This window comes from Rhopalosiphum padi, chromosome 2, assembly GCF_020882245.1.
Source record: "Rhopalosiphum padi isolate XX-2018 chromosome 2, ASM2088224v1, whole genome shotgun sequence".
In the NCBI taxonomy this organism is placed as follows: Eukaryota; Metazoa; Arthropoda; class Insecta; order Hemiptera; family Aphididae; genus Rhopalosiphum; species Rhopalosiphum padi.
The window spans coordinates 9,783,165-9,806,765 of record NC_083598.1 but is presented as its reverse complement, the minus strand read 5'-3'; the positions used below and the strand labels follow the sequence as shown (position 1 = coordinate 9,806,765).

The 23,601-nt window shown below is 26.7% G+C and overlaps 2 protein-coding genes across 5 annotated transcripts; one reads left to right on the top strand and one right to left on the bottom strand.

Moving 5' to 3' along the window:
• Window positions 1-4,164: 4,164 nt before the first annotated feature.
• On the bottom strand, window positions 4,165-14,815 carry LOC132921284 (glyoxalase domain-containing protein 4). 4 transcript variants are annotated; one of them, XM_060984221.1, is made up of 9 exons: window positions 14,589-14,815; window positions 11,005-11,106; window positions 6,887-6,987; window positions 6,613-6,722; window positions 6,505-6,554; window positions 6,149-6,414; window positions 4,897-5,052; window positions 4,611-4,786; window positions 4,165-4,486 (listed from the first exon to the last, which is right to left on the bottom strand). In XM_060984221.1, exons 4-9 carry the CDS (start codon window positions 6,697-6,699, stop codon window positions 4,361-4,363), a joined length of 861 nt encoding a protein of 286 aa, XP_060840204.1. In that variant the 5' UTR covers window positions 6,700-6,722; window positions 6,887-6,987; window positions 11,005-11,106; window positions 14,589-14,815; the 3' UTR covers window positions 4,165-4,360. The 4 variants fall into 4 exon arrangements, with proteins under 4 accessions (XP_060840204.1, XP_060840206.1, XP_060840202.1 ...); XM_060984223.1 differs by having other exon boundaries at window positions 11,025-11,106; XM_060984219.1 differs by lacking the exon at window positions 11,005-11,106.
• On the top strand, window positions 8,452-22,236 carry LOC132923077 (uncharacterized). Its single transcript, XM_060986884.1, has 16 exons — window positions 8,452-8,710; window positions 8,979-9,238; window positions 11,013-11,283; window positions 11,860-12,105; window positions 12,503-12,674; window positions 16,180-16,321; window positions 16,873-17,721; window positions 18,597-18,794; window positions 18,868-19,085; window positions 19,193-19,463; window positions 19,549-19,788; window positions 19,853-20,026; window positions 20,091-20,344; window positions 20,466-20,718; window positions 21,787-21,980; window positions 22,044-22,236. The coding sequence occupies exons 1-16, from the start codon at window positions 8,452-8,454 to the stop codon at window positions 22,234-22,236; spliced, it is 4,194 nt and encodes a 1,397-aa protein (XP_060842867.1).
• Window positions 22,237-23,601: the final 1,365 nt, after the last annotated feature.

The window sequence follows — 23,601 nt, the reverse complement described above, 5'->3', positions numbered from 1 at the left end:
TATACTATATAACGTTTTTATATTAATTTTTATGCTTGAATTCAAAGTAAAAATCATAATAATATTCGATATTATAATTGATGTGTATCGTCGTGTTTCGTGTAAATAGTTTTTATATTTATTAGTTATATAATACCACGATATGAACTATGAAGAAATGAAGTAGTAGGTAACTAACTTACACTAAAGTGTATATAGGTAGCTATTAAACATTTAAACTACTTACAAACAACTTATATATTATATTATAACAGCAGTAAACAAAACTGATGTCATCCGCCCCCCTTACCATAAGTTCTGAAGAAAAAAAGTGACGTATCGATTTAATATTGTAGTTTTTACATAAAGTTTTTTATGTAAACGAAATGTTATTTTACGGTAATAATATGCACTAAATAATATTTATAATGATTATTAAATATATTATGACAGATAGGTTTATAATGTATTATATTGATCGAATTGTGGATATTGATAGAATTGAGTCATGCATGGAATTTTCGTTTCTGGTGGGGGGGGAGTATAGCTTTCCAAGACATTGTATTGATAATTGTTTATAACTTCATAGTTTTAGAAATCACCCCACCCTCATAATCACTTCTAGGTCCGTTACCGACAGATTTAAATAGGTACCTTATTGTAAATACAAAAAAAATCTAAATATCGTAAATATCTTAAATTCTTATTCACCAATAAAAGATTATGTCAAGACTTTAGTGTATTTTATGTACATAAGATTATGTATATATATATATAAACTTGCATGCTCGTACTCACACAAACAGAAAGTATTCAATATAAAAATAATAAAGTTCGTGTATAATATATGATTTTTTTTACGGTTTCCGAAAAATAATTTTCTGTACTATATATACCTATATGGCTATATATATATTTTTTTTTAATGCATCCTTTACTTAAAGTCTTAAAGGAAACCAAAAGATTTTTGTGCAAACGCTTTTTCATGTAAAATTTAAATCATGTCACAGCTATAGGCACATGTGGCTTTTTCCAATTTAACGACAAAAAAACGAATTGGTTTATTAAAAATACGTCTTGGCGGCATAATTTGATTCTAGCTTCTAACAAGTCATTTTACCCGCATAATGTAAATCATAATATATAATATTATATGTCTAAATACTTACAAACATAATACTATAGAAGTGTACCACACTACCACATCTGCAAAAATTTAATAATTCCTTTTGATTTTGATTATTTTATAAACGCACTATATCAGTGAGACACTGATTACATATTATACTATAAAATATGTACTCGTATAATTGTCACACATACTACATACGACCCAGTGGTTATAATGAACAGTTTGATGACTTGAATGGAATAGATACTTTTATGAGAAATTAGTTCACCAAATAATTTATTTTATATTTTTATCGATTAGTAGGTGCCTACAAAATAAATATGGTAGGTAATTCAAATGTTACGGTTTCAGTGTATTTTTAATATAATTTAATTTAATTTAACACTTGACGACCATAGTTTGTAGACAAGTACAAGTGTTTTGGTAAATATAAAATACCTACCTACGTAAGTAAAAAGTGTAGGTGTAGGATTTGCTACAGCTGCGGGTTATTTCTGTGATGTCTAATAATAATAATTGAAACGTCGAAACTCAGAATAAATTAAGTCGCACGTTTGCGTTAATTAAACTAGTTCCTATTCTAAAAATAAGAGTATCTGTATTATATTTATATACGATAAAAAGTTGGAGTCTAAATTAATTATTAAGGTCTAGAAACTGAAACGGGTAAACAGACCTTTTTGTTTTTGTAAGATAAACATAATACTTGTCTGGTGAAACTTATGCGTAATTTTAAAAGTTATAATAGCATGAAAATATTATATAGGTTGGTACCTACTAATCGAAAAAATAATATTGTTTTTACCAAATGAAATAGACAAGGTACCTACAAGCTACGAAGCTATATGCAGCATCTATTTTATGGAAATATGACGACTGATGGAGCACTTTCTTGGTATTGACAAAACTGATGTAATTTTTGGAAAATACTAAAACATTTAAAAAATAAATCATATAATTTATATACGTTTAGATTATATGTTTAAATGCATTAATTATATCTGGTTAATATTCTCGATTTGATGGTACCATGTTCATGTACAATGCAAAATAATTTAATTGTACAAAAACCTACAATAGTGTTTTATATCGAACGTGTTACCCAACCCATTTTAAATATACCTAAATCATTAATACATTTCGTAAATCGTAGTTCAAATTAAAGTTTCTCGATTTTAAATGATTTGAGAGAACTTTACCTTTATTTGTGTTTTATCAGAAGTTTTTTATGCGTGTCATATACATTTAATATATATATATATATATATATATATATATATAGGTATCACGTATTAGTCGTATTACATTATATAATGTTTAAAGATATAATAAAATCATTTAAATTGCAAATGGAGAAATTAGCCTAACAGAATGATGCAATTTACTGTCTATATATAATATAACAGATAGTAATAACTAATAATGATAAATCAACTTCAGTGAATAAAACATACGTATCATAGGCATAAATTAAAGACACTACCTATATATTATAAATACTGAGCGATTATTTCAACAGTAAACACTCATTAGAAATCTCAAAAAGTACCTATTAAGGTCTTATAAATCATTAAAATTTAAAATGTATGCGAGTAAATAGTATTACGACATTTTGCGGAGCAGTACTTCTCGTGTGCCACTCTACTTGGCTCATCTAAATTTTAAATACTTGTAACTAATTAACTACTCGTTTAAAATTCAATTTTTATTACTAAAAGGAAAAAATTTAGTTTTATTACTAACAGGAAAAAATTCTCTGCTTTGATATATAAAATTTTAAATGTTCAAAAAAAGAAAACAACTTTAAAAATGATAATATTAAAAGATGGTAAAAAAAATATGTGTAAACAGAATGTATTTGCTTATATGCCTACTTAATCTATTATCTTATTATAAATATAAACTTACTATGTCACCCATATAAATTTAAAGTTCTTTTTATTAATAAATAAAGTACCTAAATGGCTAAAATTAACATATTTGATGACATCAACTTGAAGAAGAAAAATAGTCTATTTTATGACCGTTTTTAAATTTAAATTATTTTTATTTTAAAATCTTACATTATTTAAAAATTAAAAATTCATTTATTTATTTTATACAACCATAAAATACTGTTGAAAAATGTAGGTATTCATTATTCATGTAAATAATCTTTCATAATATAAAGTTTTCCCTATCTCTTTTAGTTTAAATATTTATAGTTTAACCTGTAGTTGTATTGATGTTTACCTATTGACTGTGTGCCTTTATTGCCTTTAAACTTTAAAGCAATTTAATTTAATCATGTTGATAGTCTTATAGTTTATTATTTAACTAATCCCTTTTCTATTATAAAAAATTTGTAATAAAAATAAATTAATATTAAATAATGACAAGTTTTTCTTCCTAGGCAATTAATTTAAAATATAATTTCATACTGCTAGATCAATTTCTTTTCTTGTTGGTTTACAAAGCAAATTAAAAATTTCATGAGCACTTATAATAATATATATTTAAATACTAAAATATGAATAATCTATTGTTATTATTATTATTAAATTGCAAAATATTTAAAAAATCATATAATGTTTTGATTAAAAAAAATACTAATTAAAATTGATTAAATGAGAATATATTTTAAAATTAGTTTTTATATTATTAAAATATTTTTTTAAGTTTGTTTTACAGTTTTTAGTTTAATTTAATTGAACTGTTCAACATTATTTCTTTAAAAGAATGAATTATGTATTTATGTGTACATTTAATTGTTCTGGTCCCAGTGTTTGTTTGTTCTATTGCGGAATGAATAGTTGTATTTATTGTCTGTTATGTGCGATATTTGAAATGATACTCGTACATTAAAGCTTATAAAAAGAAAGAACCATATTCACGTTATATTATTTAAAAGTTTAAAAATTTAAAAGCTTACATGTTTATTAAAAACATTGCAATTAAAAGTCTAAATATGTTTATAGTTTCAAGTTATAACTTATAATCATCTAAAATATAAATAATTGTAGTATATTCAGGATTAAATAATATATTTGTGAGTATAAAATGAATAGACCTAATGCTAAACATGATATTATATTATATTTCTTTTGAACATTATACTAAGATTTTAGAATAATTATAGTCTATAATTTTCAAAATAAATTAATCCATTGTTTTAAATAATATTTTATGAATAACAATTTATAAAACTATAAAAATAATAATATTATGTTGGTTATATAAACTTTAAAAAATTGTTGTAATCACAATCATTTAATTTTTCAATTTTCTTGCTTCATCTTTAACAATATACTTATCTAATTGTTTTTCTGAATTTGGATCAAACTGAGACAACTCACGAAATTCCTTATCTCCAACAAAACATATTTCATGTCCATCCTAAAAAATTATAAATAAATTGAAAATTTTACATTTTCATTTGTATTTTAATCAAACATTTATAACTAAAAACAATAAAAACAAAATACAATGATTTATTATGTACTGAGGCAATACAACTTACAGGATCAGCAAAAATCACCACAGACACTGAAGCTTTTCCTGGTGTGTCTAAGGTTACGAAAGGAGTTAAAATTTTATATTGATTATTTTTAGCATTTTCTTGGTAACTTTCTAAATCAGACGTAGGAACTGAAAATGCAATTCTTCCATATGCTGTGGCATGGTTAATTGGCTCTCCTGAAAAAAATTATTTATTTGTAGTTTAACAAAATTCAACATTTATAATATATATAAACTAATAATTCAAAAATACCCAAAAAAACAAAGAAACTATATTTAAAAATTACCAATATCTCTTAACTTCAGTTTAGCTTGATCTTCACCAAATCCTAATTCAATAAAAGATTCATTTTGATCGAAAATGTTTAAGCCAAGTATACCGTTCCAAAATTTCATAGATTTTGTTAAATTTGTAGACGATAACATGACATTTACAACAGGATCTGGAATAATACAATTTAATTATTAATATAAAATTAAAAAATTTCTAGTTTATATAGAACAATATATTCAGTTATTTATGAAATTGGAAAGACAACTATACAATAAATAATTTATCAAATAGTTCCATAATTTTTCATGATAATTATCTTTAAGATGAAGAAAAACATCTGCTATTCACAAAGTGTGTAATTAGTATGATGTACCAACCAAAGTAATTAAAAATTAAAAACCAAAATGTTAATTATACAAATGTATAAATAGTGTTACTAATAAGTATTAAAACATTACTTTAAAAAAACTAATATAAGATAAAATATATTAATAATATTGTAAGAATCGACATTTTACTAAATACTGAAAAAAAAGCATTTTACAATTAATATACCCAATTAAATGTAGTTTCATAGAAATAATAAACTTTGTAAAGAATAAGAATGGCATTAATGTAGTTATTGCAAATTTGTTAATTTATTTTTCAATAATAATACAGTAGAATATAATAAAAAATATACTACATTGAACAGATACAAAAACATAAAAATAAAAATAAAATTGGTATGTACTTAAATTCCACAGCGTAAGACAATAAAAGAAAAAATAATTAAGCAAAACTACAAGTTTCAAATTTAACTGTTCGTATAATGAAAAATATAAAAATGTTTCTAGCCACTTTTATGTTTTTACTTTTTAAAGTACTATAGCTATAAATTATCTGAAATCTATCAAAAATCTTGTTATAAAAATGTACATACTACCATAGGCGCCAAGTTTTAAAAAACTTAATGGGTGCCTTGGTATCATAGGCATAAATGTACAATTTGGGAGATGGGGTTTAGCCCCTGTTCAATATAATGTCCCCATAAAATCCAATATTCTAATGGGAGCTCAAAACCCTATACTTATTTCTATGTGCCTGAGCCCCCGGGCACCCATGTACATGGTGCCTATGCATACTACACTCTTACACAATTTAACCACATATTATTTAAACGTACAAAATCTAATTGATAAATTTTTAATTTTTATTTAATTTTCCTCGTGTATTAAGATTTAATTTGTATATTTTATATTTATATAAATACTTAACATACACACCTTTATCAACAGGTTGAGGTTCATCAATTACATAAAACTTATACCCTCCTGGCGCTACAACATAGGACATGTTATCCTCAACTTCAACAGGCCAACCGAGCGATTTAGCATTTTCTAATACTTTTGAAGATTTTAGTGTTATTCCAAGGAAATCATTTCCAAGCTTGTAATCATCAACACCATAGTTGTAAGTAAGTTCAATTACAAAATGAGTGTCTTCTGGTCCATATCCGATCATAGTTTTACTCCATCGGTTGTCATATGGGCTATAAAGATTAAATTTATAGTAATTATGTAAAAACTGATTGAATTATAAATCTTATATTATGTATAATGCACTTTAACTAAAAACTTACCCATTGCATGCAGCCTCACAACCTTGAGTGAATTCTTCGTGTCTCAGTACCTATGAAAAAAAAGGTTAAGGTCATTGAAGTAACCCTTTGATTTTTAGAAATAATTACTTTCATTCCCAAAAGTTCTCTATAAAACTTCATGGTTTTGGTTCTCTCGGCTATTTTGAACACAAAATGTAATGCACGTCCAGCCATCTTTGGTCAGATAGTAGATGCTTCTGATTCAATGCAAAAATATTAAAAACAATTTCCTATTTAGTGTCTTTTTTTTTTTTTTATGTCGACAAAAAACACGTCGAAAATATTCTCAATCAAAGCAAATGAAATTCAACACGTATTAAGTAATTAATTTAGTTATATTGTAGATAATAGTAGTACCTACTACCTATCAAACACCGGACACTAGTGTACACACTACACACTTTACGGTGCACAGTAATGCTGGAGGGGGTCAGGCAGACAAACCGGTTCACTGTGGTTAATCTAAAATTAAAATGATAACGTCATCAAAATATTTTGTTATACTTTATTATATCTACAGCCAGTAGCCACCTAAGTGTACTAAGCTTTAACTTATGTCTTATATAAGTACTTATTTTCCATACGTGTAAAACAAATCATATTATAAAAATTTAAAAAAGATTCATACAATCATACAACTATAAAAGTATTAATAACATTTATATAATGTACCTCGTAAAAGGATACCTTTTAACCTGTTTATTTTAATTAAATTAACTAGATAGGTACCTCAAATACAAAAAAAAAATGTTTTGCTTCACTTCAACAATGTGTAATCCAACATACCTTTTAATATGCTGTTTTTATTTATTCATTAAATAAATAGCTTATGAGTTATGATATTTTAACATAATATTAAACAACTAATGATTTAAAAATAATAATATAATAAATATATCGTGTATAGCAGGGTTCAACAATTAATATTTTTTAAGGGCCACATTAGGAATCTGAAATTATTTCCCGGGCCATCAAAATTCTAAGTACCTACCTACGTATAATATCATAGTATATATTATTTATTCTTTGTCTGCGGGCCGGATAAAATTTATTCGAGGGCCGCCATTTGGTGACCCCTGGTGTATAGAGTACCTAATAATTACGGTTTGAGTAGTTTCCTCACCAAATAATTATTCGAAAAAAATGGATAACGAATCAACAAGAACCTATTTTTCAAATACATATTTTTTCAATTTAATATTTATGACAATCACTATGACGATTCTTATAGTTTATTCTAAATTTCATCAGAATACCTTGTGCTTACTTCACAATAATGTCTAAAATAAAAATTTATTGTTCTCTGACGTAATGATGCTTAACTATAAAATATAACTTATATGTAATAAACACAGTGCAACATTATGTATTCTGTGTCTGAAATAAACAATGATAACACCAACAAATATTTAATAAATATCGACTTTGGTGTCGTTCAAGTTGGTTCCGTTCATAAAAGATCAATCGACGTAATTAACGATTTAAAAGCAAGTCCATGTTTTTTTTCAGTTATTATTAAAAACTAAAATAACCATACATTATTTTCATACGCTATTATATATTCTTTTTTATTCAACGGTTTTGCACAAAATAAAACTTTTTAAGTTATTGGATAAAATACGGAGAATGTTTAAATAAAACAATAATAAATATAAAAGTATCTACATATATGATTATTTTACTTTTAAACATTAAAAATATGTATGATTGTATTTAATTAGTTTAACGTCATGTTGTAATACCTATTATATAGGTATATTGTTATATAAGGAGCCTATAATTTATGCAAAATTATTTTTTAAGTGTACTTAATATATCTAAAAGAGAACATCGATAAGAAATAATGTACATTTTATTATTATCATGTACCTATTATTCATTTTTTAGAAAGTCACAAAATTTAAAGTAAAAAATAATAATGAATCGATGTACTTGGCCGATTCGATTGAATTTGAACCGTCAAAAACTCCACGAATATTTCCAAACAAAAAAGCGACTTTTACAGTTATATTTTCTCCAAAATCTTTACTCGTTCAAAATACGTTAGAGTACTTCACACTATTTTCGACAGACGATAATATTGAAGAAATTTATGATGAATTTGATGAGTGCGAATCACAAAGTGAACATAGACATGTTGAAATAGCACAAAATGTCACAGTACGAGTACAAGGATCATGTTACGGTAATTGCAGCAGTTTACACTAAATAGTAAATATTAAATATTAAATATTGAACTGTAATCACAAATTATAACGAATTGAAAACTTTATCGTATGGTATACGTAATATAATAAATATTTATAATCAACGAAAGTACGTACAGTTTATCCATATGTTTATAATAGAATAGTAGGATCCATTAAAATAATGTTCAATAAAATGTATTAATAAATTACTATGATTATACAGTACAGTACATAATATAATTTGTCTGTGCCTATAATTTTAAGGCCCATTAGTGAAAATTTCACCGATCAAAGTTTTTATGTGCCGATCGGGAAGAGATGAACCAATTATCAAGTCAGTAAATCTAATAAATAATTCCAAAATGCCCGGGCAGTATCACGTGCAATATGATTGGACAAATTGTCCTATAAAATGTCATCCCTCATTTGGAGTCATCAAAAATCGGATTCAAATCAAATTGGAACTAAAACCCATTCAAATCGGATATTACTACAAACGGCTTTATATTCTAATCGCGTACCATGTAAGGTTACATATACACCCTATGGCCTATATGGTATATTATTAACTACATTATTTAGTGGCCATATTAAAATATATAATATTATAGGTACGTACATTACGTACAAAGTTTAGATACTTATAAATGTTCATAAAACAATACCATCCTATAGACATTTTTTTTATTATTAAAATATTAAATAATAATATGTACTTATAGGTACGTATTTGTATTTTAGTATTTCATATTTTTGATATCCTTAGAAAATTATAAATTCGTATTTCATTATTATTTAACGGAAACTAACCGTACCTACCCATTACTCCATTAGTAATTGATTTCATTACACAATTGTCGAATTATCTACAGAAAAAGTAAGTATATAAAATATTTTTAAAAATAGTTTGAATTTATTTTATGGTTTAATTTAACATGAATACCTAAGAAGGTACCTATATATGCATTAATATTTCATTCTTCGATCTTTATATTTATAAATATTTATATGTACTTATCTTATTCAAAATATCTCAACATTTATACTATTTATGGTACTTTCCTGTTATACGAGACTACGGCTATTTTCGCGACTACCTCCGTTATATAAGACTACTGCGGTTGTTTTGTGAAACACCACAATCCTGTTATCTAAGACTACCAAAATTTGCACATTTTCCTATTATCACAGACTACCTTAGTTTTATTTAATATTTATATTTGTATAATGCACCTGCATATTTAATGCTTTGATATTTTTTTAGTCAGTAGATATTGTTGGGATGGCTATATTCGAATTATATATATAAAAAAGGATTTAAATACCCAGTAATCATTTGTAATGTATTACACAACACACGCTACATATGTAGTGTACGGTCACTAAAAACAATAAAATAATAATTATCATAAATACACATAGTCGCGAAAATAGCCGTAATCTCGAATAATAGGAAAGTACCATTTTGGTAGTCTTAAATAACAGGATTGTGATGTCAAAAATCATGGTAGTCTCGTATAACAAGAAAGTACCCTATTTATTTTACTTTATTTAAGTAAGTGTTTATACCTTGTTACATTTATTATACTATTTGCTCTATTTATAATGTACAGGGCCGTAGTATCGCAACTCATTTCGCCCAAAAATTACCTTCCTCTTTTCGATCATGTCCTTTTTTTTTACCAAATATAATAAAGTAGTTTCCTTTTTTCGCCTAAAAATAATTTTCACTCACGGTTTCACGTTCAATATATTGGAAGAATTCCTTCAATGTTAGTTTAATAAAACCATTTCGTATAACCAAAGGTTTAATAAATTCATATCGACTTAACATCTCTTCTATTATATTGGATTTTATTTTCGTTTTTTAACTGACATTCTTTTACTTTCCTATCTTAAAAAAAATATTGTAAATGGATACTATTTTTAATTCATTATAGGTACATCATTTTAGACTTATATTATACTTATATGACTTATATGTAAAAATAATATATTTTTGGAGAGTAATAAAAGCCGCCTCCTTGTGGTGCTCTCTAAGTTATACTAAATGACTTTATTAAACTAATTCTGAGACAGTAATTTCTAAAATTTTGAATGAAAAGAATACAATTATTTTTAGGCGGAAATAGAAACTACTTTATCATATTTGGTCGAAAAGAGTACCGCCCTGCCATAGTCATTACTTCACCACCAATAGATAGAAATTCAAAAATCTTAACTTGTTGGGTGGTTCTAAAGAGTATAACGTATATATTGTATATTATGAATTTATGATACTATATTTTACGGTTTTAGCATCCCATTTACGTCGATATATACGCATTTTCTGGTACGATGAAAATGGATCCGTTTTCGTACTTCAGGTCACCATTCGAACCATTGCCAAAATCTGAAAACAATTACATCGAATTCTTTAAAGACGTCGCGCACCCAAGGAACGATGTACAGCACCCAGTAACCGTGTTACCGAAAGAATTGCGATTCGGTTACGTAAAGAATACGAAAACCCTGGCATTTAATGTACACAATGATTCAGACACGACGCTATGCATAAATTGGATACATGGTAAAGCATTAATACAATTTTAATCGTCGAATACCGTCGTATACCCATTACTACAAATCTGTTCAGAACAATCAAGTACACACATATCACATATCACACATCATATGTTTTTATACTCGTACATACATATTTACTTATTCGAATAAACAAACATATAAGTCCTTTTTTTACAATATGATTCTTTTAACAGAACCCGCTTATTAATTAGAAAAAGTATTTACTACAGTTGATATAATATATACATATATACATATAGCTGCCAAATCTGACTGAATCTGAATGACAAATTTGTTTTAATCTATCAAATATTTATTTATTTCAACTTTATATTACTACATTAGATATGTTTCATTACTACGTTATTACAAATTAATATAATATTTTAGTCTACCGTCCACTCGTCAAGTTAATCATGACATAATATATATTTATATAGACAACAAAATATATTGTATGTAAATAAAAATTACCACGAAACCAGGTCTATAAAGACGATTTGCATCATAGATTTTAAAACTTGTAGACCTAAATATTAACGTGGTGTATATTATATAATATATCCCTTCTCGTACACAGAACCCTGTAGTGATAATCCGTTCACGATAAGTCCAAAACAGTTTTATATCAATAGCCACGATACGAAAAGATTGAAGTGCAAGTTTCGACCAAAAATCGTTCCAAATATTTACTTTGTTGAATTTGAAGCGAGCGTTTATTTCGGAGCCACCGATTCTTCACGACCGTTGGATTGTTACACTACATATGATGCATTTCCGAAGCCCACGTACATCGTTCCGATGAACATTTCATTAACGGTCACCGGTACGCATATAAACAGAGCAAATCTATTTAATGTAAGACACTCATTACTAACGTTTTTGAAAACAAATTATGCTTTTTAAGCTTTTTTTACTGTTTTAAATGACAATACACATTTTTAATTTCAGACAAATAGTTTGATAGTTATAACTTTATAAGTATTTATTTAAAATTTGGATAAGCGGAGTTTTGACCGTTGACGGTTAACTAACATTTTGGGAGGTACCCACAATTTTTAGATAAAATAAAGAGTGTTTTACGTTAAATGGATCATCCGGTATACATCCATAATATAAAATGTATTTCCGTTTGCCTATCATATTAATCTAGATGCGATAACATCAATGAATGCGTAGAACTAGGTGTACTTATTATTATATAAAATTATACAAATATCTAGGACATTCTTCCGAAAAGCCTTTTAACGGATGGAAATCAACATGCAAACTCAACAACCGTGTGATAGTGATGCCGCCAACCGTGCCAGCTTCTACACCCGTGTTCGCCACACTGCTGATTAAAAAAGTCGTCCGAGTGCCGACGACATTTGAATTACGACCGCCTAATAAATCGTAAGTCGAAATGTTGAGTGCTTATGGTTTGCTTATTAAGAAGACTTATAAATTATAATACGCATATTATTAGAGAGAATATTTCATAATAATTCCTCTCCGCGTATTCTACGTGTAAAAACTATGGCAAACATTATTTTTTTATATAAATTTAAATAGAAAAAGAAAAAAATAGTTATAGGCATTTTAATTTTATTTTGGATGAGCTAATTTCTAACAGTTCTTTTTTAAAAAAAAACTTTATAAAAATAATATAATTCATATTACGATGTAAAATAATCTCTAATATTATCATCAGTGCGGAATAATATAAAAATAGGTATCTACATATTATAAATGTATAAGATATACCTCAATTTAATGTTAAAAATTGAAATGATTATCAAACTACATAAAAATTAATAATAATAAAACCATTGAATAATATTATTAGTTATACATTTATCATAATTTAAATTTAAAGAACCATTTATTTATTGACTTTTTGTACCTAAATTATATTTATTATTTGTATACACTATACAATACACAGAAGATTACATGTTTTTATCAGACTTTAACAACAGAAAAATAATTCATAGTTTTAATGTCATAATCAACAACGAAATAAACTGTAAAATATCATGAATCCATAATAATTAATACTATGTATTAACATAGTATTGTACGTTTGTACAGTTTAAAGTATTAAGATGTAATAATTACAACTTTCAGTTTTAATAACTAGCAAAAAAAACAAATCATTGCAATCCATAGAATGTTAAATAAATGTGCTAAAAATTGTAATATATATAAGTTATGGTCTATAGATGTATACTAATTGTTTTCAACACATACTATACCTACATCTATACTTGAGCTCATTAGATAGAAGGTACCTAGTTGGTAGTATCCATGCTATTGGCCACTACAACTATACACGCTGACAAACATTTCCATTATAGCAGAGGCATTGGCACAACTAGGGAGATACACAGGGAACTTGTGTACCCCCAAAAATAAAAACATTTTTCTATTGAAATTTGACTATTTATCATTATTAAAATGTTTTATACTATACCAGGGGTGGAGAACCTACGGCATGCGTGCCAAAGGTGGCATGAGAAAAAATTGAAATTATTGCATATCTATGTCTTTATAAGTTTTTCAATCTGACTTAATAGCCTTAATATGATAAATAGTAACCAGTGTAATGAAGTATTCGAGTATCGGTTATTTTAAATGATTTTTTAGTATAAAATAAAGTATAAAAAGTATATAAAGTAAAGTATAAAAATATAAAATCCTTTTTATTTGAAGTATTCAATGATGTTTTTTTATTATAACTTTTTCAGCAACTAAATACTACTAATTATATCCCTTTTTTTTCCTATAGAAAGATAATTCTCAATTATATACAAATTGTTTTTTATTTAATGACCAATACAATATTATATATATTGACAAAAATCATAATGATAAACATCAAAATTAGAATAAACAGCAAAATAAATATGAATATTTTAATAGATAGAGTAGAGGACTTTTAATATTAGAAAATGTATTTTACATGACTATAAAAATATTAAAGTTAAAGACGAATACGTTTTATGTTATGAGGTTTTTCTAGGATCTATGTGCTTTTTAGATCTGGAGTTTGTGGAGCAATAAGAAATGCTATTTCAAAAGATAAAATTGTAAAATTGCCTCAATTTATAGTTAATACAATATTCAAGGTTTAAAATTTCCAATCAGAAAATTAAATTTAAGTAGGTAAGTAATATGGTTCATAATATAATAACTATTTGTAAAAATATGTTAAATAAATAACTATTTGATACATTTTTAGCAGTACCTATGAGGCTACAAGTCCTCTACCCTAATAATCTATTAATAGAAAAAAAATAATTACTGTCAAACAACATCAATCATTACCTTAATAATACTTGATATAAATCCAAATGTAATACAATAACTTTCAAAGCTAGAAAAACTGAATTATCTTGTAATTCACTTAAATCTAAATGTACTAATTAACATTAAATATTAATGTTAAATTGGTAGTAAACCTTTTTTTATGTTGTATATTTGCTAAAATTTCGAACAAATTACAAAACTGAATAAAATATTAATCGTAAATAATAAATACTATATAGAGTAGTACTGAAAAGAGTGAAATATTATGAAAAGACATGTAAACAGTTATTTGATAAGATATCAATTTTATCAAAATATTTAACAGTATGACCATTTAAATGGTTAAAATAAAAATTGTATCAACTATAATTCACAATACACACTATTTTAAGCCGAATAAATAATAATTTATTATAATGCCACATGGAATTAAATAATATTTAATCCAACTAATCCAAGTTATGTCTGAGCAACGAGCATTATACATGTGTCAGTTTATAATTCATGATTTGATAAAACACTCAAAAAGATTTTCTATATAAATTCTTAATATTTTAAATCTAACCTTCTCAGTTCTCGAGGCCTAAATATCCCATCCACAGACCTAGCCGCCCAGGGTTATGAAATAAAAATCTTAGATAGAAATTACCAATCTATATGAGATGCATACTACAGAAAGTTAGTACCTAGTTATTTTTATCTGTATTCTGACATTCTGTGATCCTACTAAACACAAGAAAATATGTATAATTACTATAATATTATATTATTATTAAATAGGTACTAGTTTCGCCCATGTGCAATTTTTACTTACGTTATAACTTATATGATATTTGTATTTGATAACCACGTTAACGAATCAGTATAGACAGTATAGTAATGGTTACCTAGGTACTGCTAATCCCTTTTAACCGCGTCTAAATATCTTATAAGCAAGAAAACTACTGTAGGCCAGTAGGTACTAATCCTTAACTCGCATGGGTTAACTATAATATTATTAATATTATATAAGTATAATATATATAGGTACTCATGAGCACTTTTATATTCAGCACCGCCAAAACATATAGGTTGTCACTTATCAGTTATCATCAACAATAATAATAAAATATTTAAATATACACATATATCATATTATATGACATATATAACGTCTTCCATTACAAGCAAACTATCAATGGATACATATACTTAAAAGTTGGAATCACGATTAAATATGTTTATTTTTAATTTTAATATATCTAATGTACATTTAATCTTTAATTATATTTTAAATCGTGGTTGGAATCTATAATACCTGCAGCAATTTTATATTTATATCTTAATTCTTTATACTATAAACACTTATAGGTAATATATTATGTTTCTTAATTTGTACATATATTATTATGATGATAACTATACCGGCGGTCAGTGCGCAACTAGAAAAAAAATTCGGGAAGGGTTACAAGGCTTATATACATAAGATAAGTAAGTACATAGGTTATTACTAGGCCTCGGAGAAATTTCGGGAGGGGTTACAACCCCTAACCACCCCGGGTTGCGCCACTGCCGGCGGTACTTGATATTTTATGTACTGATTTTAGAATTCTATATGTTTATATTTTAGAATGTTTTTAGCGAAACCCATGATGGGAATGATAAATAGCGATTACCAAATTGTAGTGTTTCAACTGATGAAAACGAGTAATAAAGAGTCGCTTTACGCCGAACGGTGGAGTGTAGTATTCGACGGTTTCGATAATAATTCGGTACAGTACCTACCTTTATAATTAATGATACCTACGTCCTACACTAAGTTATTTCGATTTCAATGACGTATTGTTTGTGTGGTACACGTGACTACGTAAGGGATGAATGAGGTAATACCCCTTCTTTTAACTGAGTCATAAGCAATTCGAATTGCATAATTAATAATAATAATTGTCATAAACTCATCATTTTGGTAGTTATATTTTATATTTTTATTACATAAAATTTGAATTACATATTATATCATGAGATAGTAAATGTTGTTGAAAAGAATTTTTTTTTCTGAACTGAATAACTACTATGCCATAATCAATTGTTGAATGGTAATTTTAAAAATTGGGTTATGTGACAATTGGTTTTTTTTATGTAGCGGAGTGTGCTATATGCAAATCTAATCTAACTTACATTATATGGGCCTTTTCACCCCACCCCCCCACATATACACACACACAAATAAACGAAAAAAAAAACAAAAAGTTTATCGACTCTAATATATGTACCTCTATAAGGTAAATGATAAATTCGAATAAAAAAATTAAATTGACTCCAGGTCAGCATAGACATCTACGCGAGTGCAGAATTCGGTTGCGTGACGATCGGCGAGCGGAATCACGTGGTAGTGCCGGACGACGTCCAAGTGGGTTGCGAAATGTGGGACGAGCATGTGCCGATAGTCAACACGACCAGACATAGGCTACGGTACTGCATAGAAGTGAGTGGTCAGCATCACTCGGTGAACAACGAGGTGATAGAATTTCTGCCCATTAAACGTCGTAATTCGTGGGGTTCGGGGATCAAAGAAGAAATTTATGGCGATGGCGAAGAGATCGATATTGAATACGAAAATTATTATACCGAATCAGAAATGGACGACGAATCGGAAGTGATGGATGACGGATCGGAAAAAAACGTCGAATCAGAAATGGACGCGGAATTGAATAAATACGTTAAACCGAAAAAGAACGTCCTACCGGAGAAACATGACAGGCCGGAAAAAGACACCAGACCGGAGTATTCTGAACCAGAGAGAGAAGCTGGACCTGAAGAGGACGACGAAATTTCATCAACGATGGCTAATCAGAGCTATGACGAGTATTCAATCAATTCTGCAACGATGTCTGTGAGGAAGCTCGAACGACTGTCATCGATGCTGCGAGGTGATGTAGATAGATTCGAGGGGACGACACCGTGGCCATTTGTGTTTGCGTTCGATGCGTTAACCGGTGAATTAGGGCCCAACGAGAGGCGCAACTTGCGATTATCGTTTAGTCCGACAGAGTGCTTGACGTATACGGCCGACGCGATATGCTATTTGACGTGCGATCGCAATGCATATCCCGAAATCTTTAACGTGTTACCCATTACCATCCAAGGCACCGGATGCAAAACGCGATTCCAAGTGAGCTTAAAAATCGTCACCATCAATCACCGTTGGGTGTATAAATTATTAAAATATTTTTTAAAAACATTTGAACGAACAATAGATACCTTAGTTAATATAAATCTCAAAATACCTATATTTTATTTTATAAATTGGTTGTCATATCAAACTTCATATTCATAGTAAAAAAAATGTTGTACTCATAAAGATGGAACTTTGATAGTTATATGTTATATACGTACATTATTATCATAAAAACTATCATAAAAAAAAAATGAATGTTTTAAAAAATCTTTTAGTGTAAAATGATATATAAATATACCCATATTCTTTACGATATAAATATGTAAATCTTTTCGAAGTATAATATAGAAAAATTACTAAACTTGTTTGGAATTTACTTGTATGTAACATGTCTATATTGCGCATAGCCGAAAAATTGAGTTAGGAAGTTCCTGTACTAAATTGCGAAGCTGTGATTTTTTCTTATAAAAGTTTTAATAAGCGAGGATATATCGTATATTCATAGATACTATTTTCTTTAAAACATCACAATTTATTTACTTTTTGAAAATTCTTGATTACATAATTCTGTTAGAGATATTGGCCAATTGATCTTAAATTTGTACTTAATTCTCTGAACGGAGTGAATAGTAAGTAAACAATAACGTTGAGGTGTCCAAGTCTCCAGTTGTGGTCACCCTCGTCACTCGTGAATTACACTATACCATACTATTAACATACGAAAAATAATCGGTTTGTAATAAAACTTATAATATAACATAACATAATATTATGTATTCTGAGTGGGACCGGATAATAAGGATGTTATAGCGGCCACACAGTATTTATTCTTTAAAAAATAAACGGTCCATCTTATTTCTTTGACCTAGGTCACGCCAGAACATTGTTATTTGAACAATGTAATAATAAACACAGAAAAAATACAAAGATTTATAATTGAAAATAAAAATCGTTCTTACGCAAACATAAAAATTGTTATAACTCCAGAAAGTTCTATGATTTGGCCTATTCCTACATGTAAAATGAATCCGGAAACTTTTCGATTCACACCTCAGCAGAATCAGTGTGTATGTTATTATTTTAAAATTTTAACATTCCCGATGATTTCATGCGTAAACTTTTATGCTACGTTATTTTCAGAAAATGGATTTATCCATATACCCTACAGAGTTGGGATTTCAAAAATTTTTCGTCAACATACAGTTTGATCCTAAAGTGGAATCTTATCAGGAAAACGATATTACAATAACGGTCAGTATGAACGTGATAACGTGTACATTGCAAATATTGAGAATATCTAACGATGCTGTACCTTATTTCGGAAGATTGGCTTTGAACAAACTTTTTCATTGCAAAAAGTAATTATAACAAGTATTAACAACAGACCATACGTGCGTTACCTATCTATATATAAATATAACTGTTAATTATATATATGAGCATATAAACACAAAACTGATTACAGGATAAATAACGAACTCGATAAAGTCTATACAAAAAACACATCACCATTAATATGGACTATACCTGCAATTTCTGACTCAACCACTTTTGACATTCAGTTATATAATTTTTCGAAAGTACCAATAAGTTGGGGAATAAAATACAACGAATGCATAAAGTGCACATCGAAAAACAAAAACAATAATAATAATAACCTTAAGAACTGCAGTGCTCTCTCCAATAAATGTGTGCACTACAAGAGTATAAGAATGACTCCGAATGTAAACTTGAAAGTAATTTAAAAAAAATCCATTGTACTTACCTTCGTGATTCTTTATTCTTAGTTATTTAATACTTATGTCAGTAACTACATTTTAGATGGATAATTTTTCAAAAATACAAATTGAATTAAATACTATAAGTAAAGAAGAAATTAATTTGAGTTATAAATGGTCAATCGGATTCTATAAATCGCTATTATTTAACACTCAGTTGCTAATAGAACCTAAAACATCCAAAGACGGTTTGATTTCATTTGATCCAAAATACGGAACAACCGAACAACTAGAATTCATATTTTCACCAATATTCATAGCTCATCATAATCCACCAGCACAAGTTTATTAAAAAATTATCTTATTATATGATCAATGATAGTTTAATAGTACTTCATACTTTACAGGCTTTTTGGATATACAATAGCAATAATTTCAATGTAACATATTCTATAATTGATGATTCATTAACACCCGCACATCCATATTTTCGTTGTCTAAACCCAAGTGGAGTTTTTAACTCCAAATCAGTACATCCAATACTATTTGTGTTTTCCCCTGACAGACTATGTGCATTTGAGGTACTTTTTGAAAAATTCATTTAATTAAACTAAATTTCGAATAAATAAAATTATGTTTTTATAGGCAACCATCATGCTACTAACAAATAATTATTACAGACGCAAAATAACCCTTTCAGGACAAGGTGAATCTTATACTAGAACTACTATTTCACCGGGACATGGTTTGTCATCGTTTTTACCAATTCAGAATGATAGAAAAATATTTTTATCAACGGAAAGTATAATACTTAAACCAATGTTTACACAATCAAATATTAAATCCTTATTTTGCCTGTATAACAACAGTGATGAAGAAATTATCTACGAATGCAAAGAGTATTACCTATGATTTTATTTTTTACTTGATAAAGATGAATAAACAAACAATAGTTCAATAATAATAATATGTATATTGTATAATGATAATAATAATAAACATTAAAATAATATGATTTAGGTGTACAGTCGACAAAATACTAAAAGCTATTATATGTCCAATTAAAGGAAATTTAAAAAAAAATAGAAGTCAAATATTTGAAATATCCATTACCAGTTATAACGAACCAGCTATCTTAACAATAATGTTAAATATTAGCTATATATTTGTTTCTCAAATTGAAAATTATGAACGATCGTTAAGAAATTATAAGAAAAACAAGGACAGACTTGAAGGGTATTTTAAAATCGACGAATGTGGAAATTATAAATCTGTAAGAATTTTAAATCTCTATCTATAAAATATATAGTATAATTTTATTTTTATTTAGTTTACAAAATGTTTACTTATATCTAATTAAATTTAAAAAATAAATAAATACACTTATATATAATAATCTTTTAATAAATAAATACAAATAATAATCAAGACCCAAATTTAAATGTCCTTAAAACCATTAAAAAATGCTCTTAAAAATAACCAAAACTAAAAAAAAAAATTTACAGTCGCAAAACTGCACAATATATAAGAAAATTGCTACTTTTTAATACTATTTAATACTTTGTCTTATCTATCTTAACTAGGTAACAATAATAGTTTAAAAACAAAATATCAAAATTTGTCATGCACAATTAACAACTAGTAGACCAACTGAAAATAAATGTGATTGCAATTTACACATCTCTCCAACTAATCAATTAAATATTTTGTTATCTGTTTGTACAGATGAAAAGTTCCTAAAACCTATTAAGTAAAACAAATATTATGAAAATAATATTTTTAACTTACTCTAAAACACGTATAAATTATACGGTATATTATATTATTATATCTAATATAAGCACTAAAAAGTAATATGACAAAAATATGTTAAAAAAATACTTTAAAAATGGAAAACACAGAGACATGTAATATGTTTATACGATTCCGTGTAATAGAGTGTGAATAATTACCTATCTAAAGTATAAAATATGGCTTAAAAAAAGGCTGAATATTTTTCCACACAAAGAATATTAAATATTGAATAATAAAAAACGCTAAATACTTATATTATCTTCTCTATCGTTATATCGTTCATTTTTGTAGTTTCTATAACTATGACTGTAACATGAGTGGTTCCTTTTCAACGTTTTTATTTTATTATTTTTTTTAATGTATAGTATTATATCTTATAACATAATAATATAAATAAAAGTCTTAATTATTTTGTTCATAGCTAATAGTTGATGTAACATCAAAGTTAAGATATTTATTACAAATTTTACAACTTTATTTTCATACTATGAAATGTGAAACTATAAAAGTATAAAACTAAAAAATACCTACCGTAAAATAATTTTAGAAATTAAACATGAAAATAGAAAAACAACCACAAGAAAAACATTTAGTCCTGTATGCTTATGTTAGAATAATCGATGAATTTAGTAAATGGATAAATGAAGCAAAACATAATATAAAAAAGAATAATTTTCAACAAGAGAAAAGAATTATAAAACAAAAATTAGTCTGTTCAGACGACTTTCAAAACATTTTATGGTAAATTATAATTAATTTATATTTAAAAATAATTATATTTTAATATGGTTGCGACTGTTGCAGGGATGTTGTAGATAAAATTTGTTCAAAAGAAATTGAAAACAAGCCATTATATTATTATCAACTAAAAAATTCAAAACAAAACTATCTAAATGATATACCAAAAACAACGAGAAATAATTTAGAAATAATTTTAACATCACTTATTAGAGACAGTTTGATTAACATATTCTCATCAAATACATGGAAACACTAATAATGAAAATATATTATACCTTTACAATGTTCCTCTACCTATACTAACAAATATTTTCAATATAATAGATTTATTAATTATCAATTTATTAAACTAAATATAATATTTTCATATTTTTGACTTACCTTCTTTTAAATACATCTATGCTATTAAACTTTTATATTAAGCTCCTATAACATCATAAGACATCAGTACATCACTATTAAAAGACCTTTTTATTGACCAAATTGTTGTGGGATTTATTTAGGTACTTAACATTTAATTCGTATAAACCAAATTGTAAAATAAAATTACCTATAAATTAAATTTGACAAGCCGATAGCTTATGATATTAAGGTCTCGTTTCCAAAAACCAAATGCGTTATAATTATAAATAGGTAACATACTAACATCGCAAACCCAAATACCCAATATTGTACATATTATATAATGTAATATATTATGTACCAAGTACGTCCATCGTCCATGGTATTAGTACATTACCAGTACAATAATACAAACTTATTAAACTTATTTTTATAAACGCAAAATTACACTTTTAACAATATTTTTAGCTCAAAATAAGCTGGGGGTGTCTTAACACCTAAGCACCCTCTGGCACCTCCGTGGACTGCATGTGCGACAATGGCGATGTTATTGTTAAACATACTTTTGAATTTTATACATTTATAATTAATATACCTAGTATATACATTGGTGAGTCAGAGAGAATCATGAGAATTCTTGGAATAAATGCAATTTCTCCTTTTAAATTGTGAATAATAGATCAATCGTAGGAGTATTTGGTATGAATAAAAAAATTAGCTTTGTTTTTTAATTTTTCAAGAACTTTATACTTATTTTTTATATGGATGGGGCAATTACTACCTATATGGCTATATACTTGTGTATTTATCGTTATATAATCCATGATTATTATGAACAATTTTGAAATTTTGCCCCCCCCTCAACTAAAATTCCTAGCTACGCCACTGTATACGTTTATAAAAATATTGTGAATACACATTTTTTTATATTTTTAATGAATAAATTAACAACTTATTAAGAAATTATTAATTCAATTTTCAAGGATTTTGACCCATTTATCAGTTTTTGCTATTAAAAAACACTAATAAAGCACGCAAATATAATTTTCTATAAAGAACTCAAAATGAATTACAATTATTTGAAAATTATACCATTTATAGAAAAAATTATAATATAAATACTTAGTAAACATATTAAATTTTACGGCTATTCGTTTTTGAATTTTAAGAAAATAAAAAATCACTTTTGTTGAAAACTGGTTAGCGTAAAAGATTAAGAAGATAATGATTTTAGAGGAATTGTAGGCTATGGTTAATAAAATCCAAATGTGTACAATCA

Coding starts and splice junctions, on each gene's coding strand:
- LOC132921284 (XM_060984221.1), bottom strand. CDS start 6,699: ATGGCTGGACGTGCATTACATTTTGTGTTCAAAATAGCCGAGAGAACC. Junction 5,053..6,148: donor ACCTCAACCTGTTGATAAAG/GTGTGTATGTTA, acceptor GTATTATTCCAG/ATCCTGTTGTAAATGTCATG. Junction 4,487..4,610: donor TGGTGATTTTTGCTGATCCT/GTAAGTTGTATT, acceptor ATAATTTTTTAG/GATGGACATGAAATATGTTT.
- LOC132923077 (XM_060986884.1), top strand. CDS start 8,452: ATGTACTTGGCCGATTCGATTGAATTTGAACCGTCAAAAACTCCACGA. Junction 18,795..18,867: donor CACCTCAGCAGAATCAGTGT/GTATGTTATTAT, acceptor CGTTATTTTCAG/AAAATGGATTTATCCATATA. Junction 19,789..19,852: donor ATCATAATCCACCAGCACAA/GTTTATTAAAAA, acceptor CATACTTTACAG/GCTTTTTGGATATACAATAG.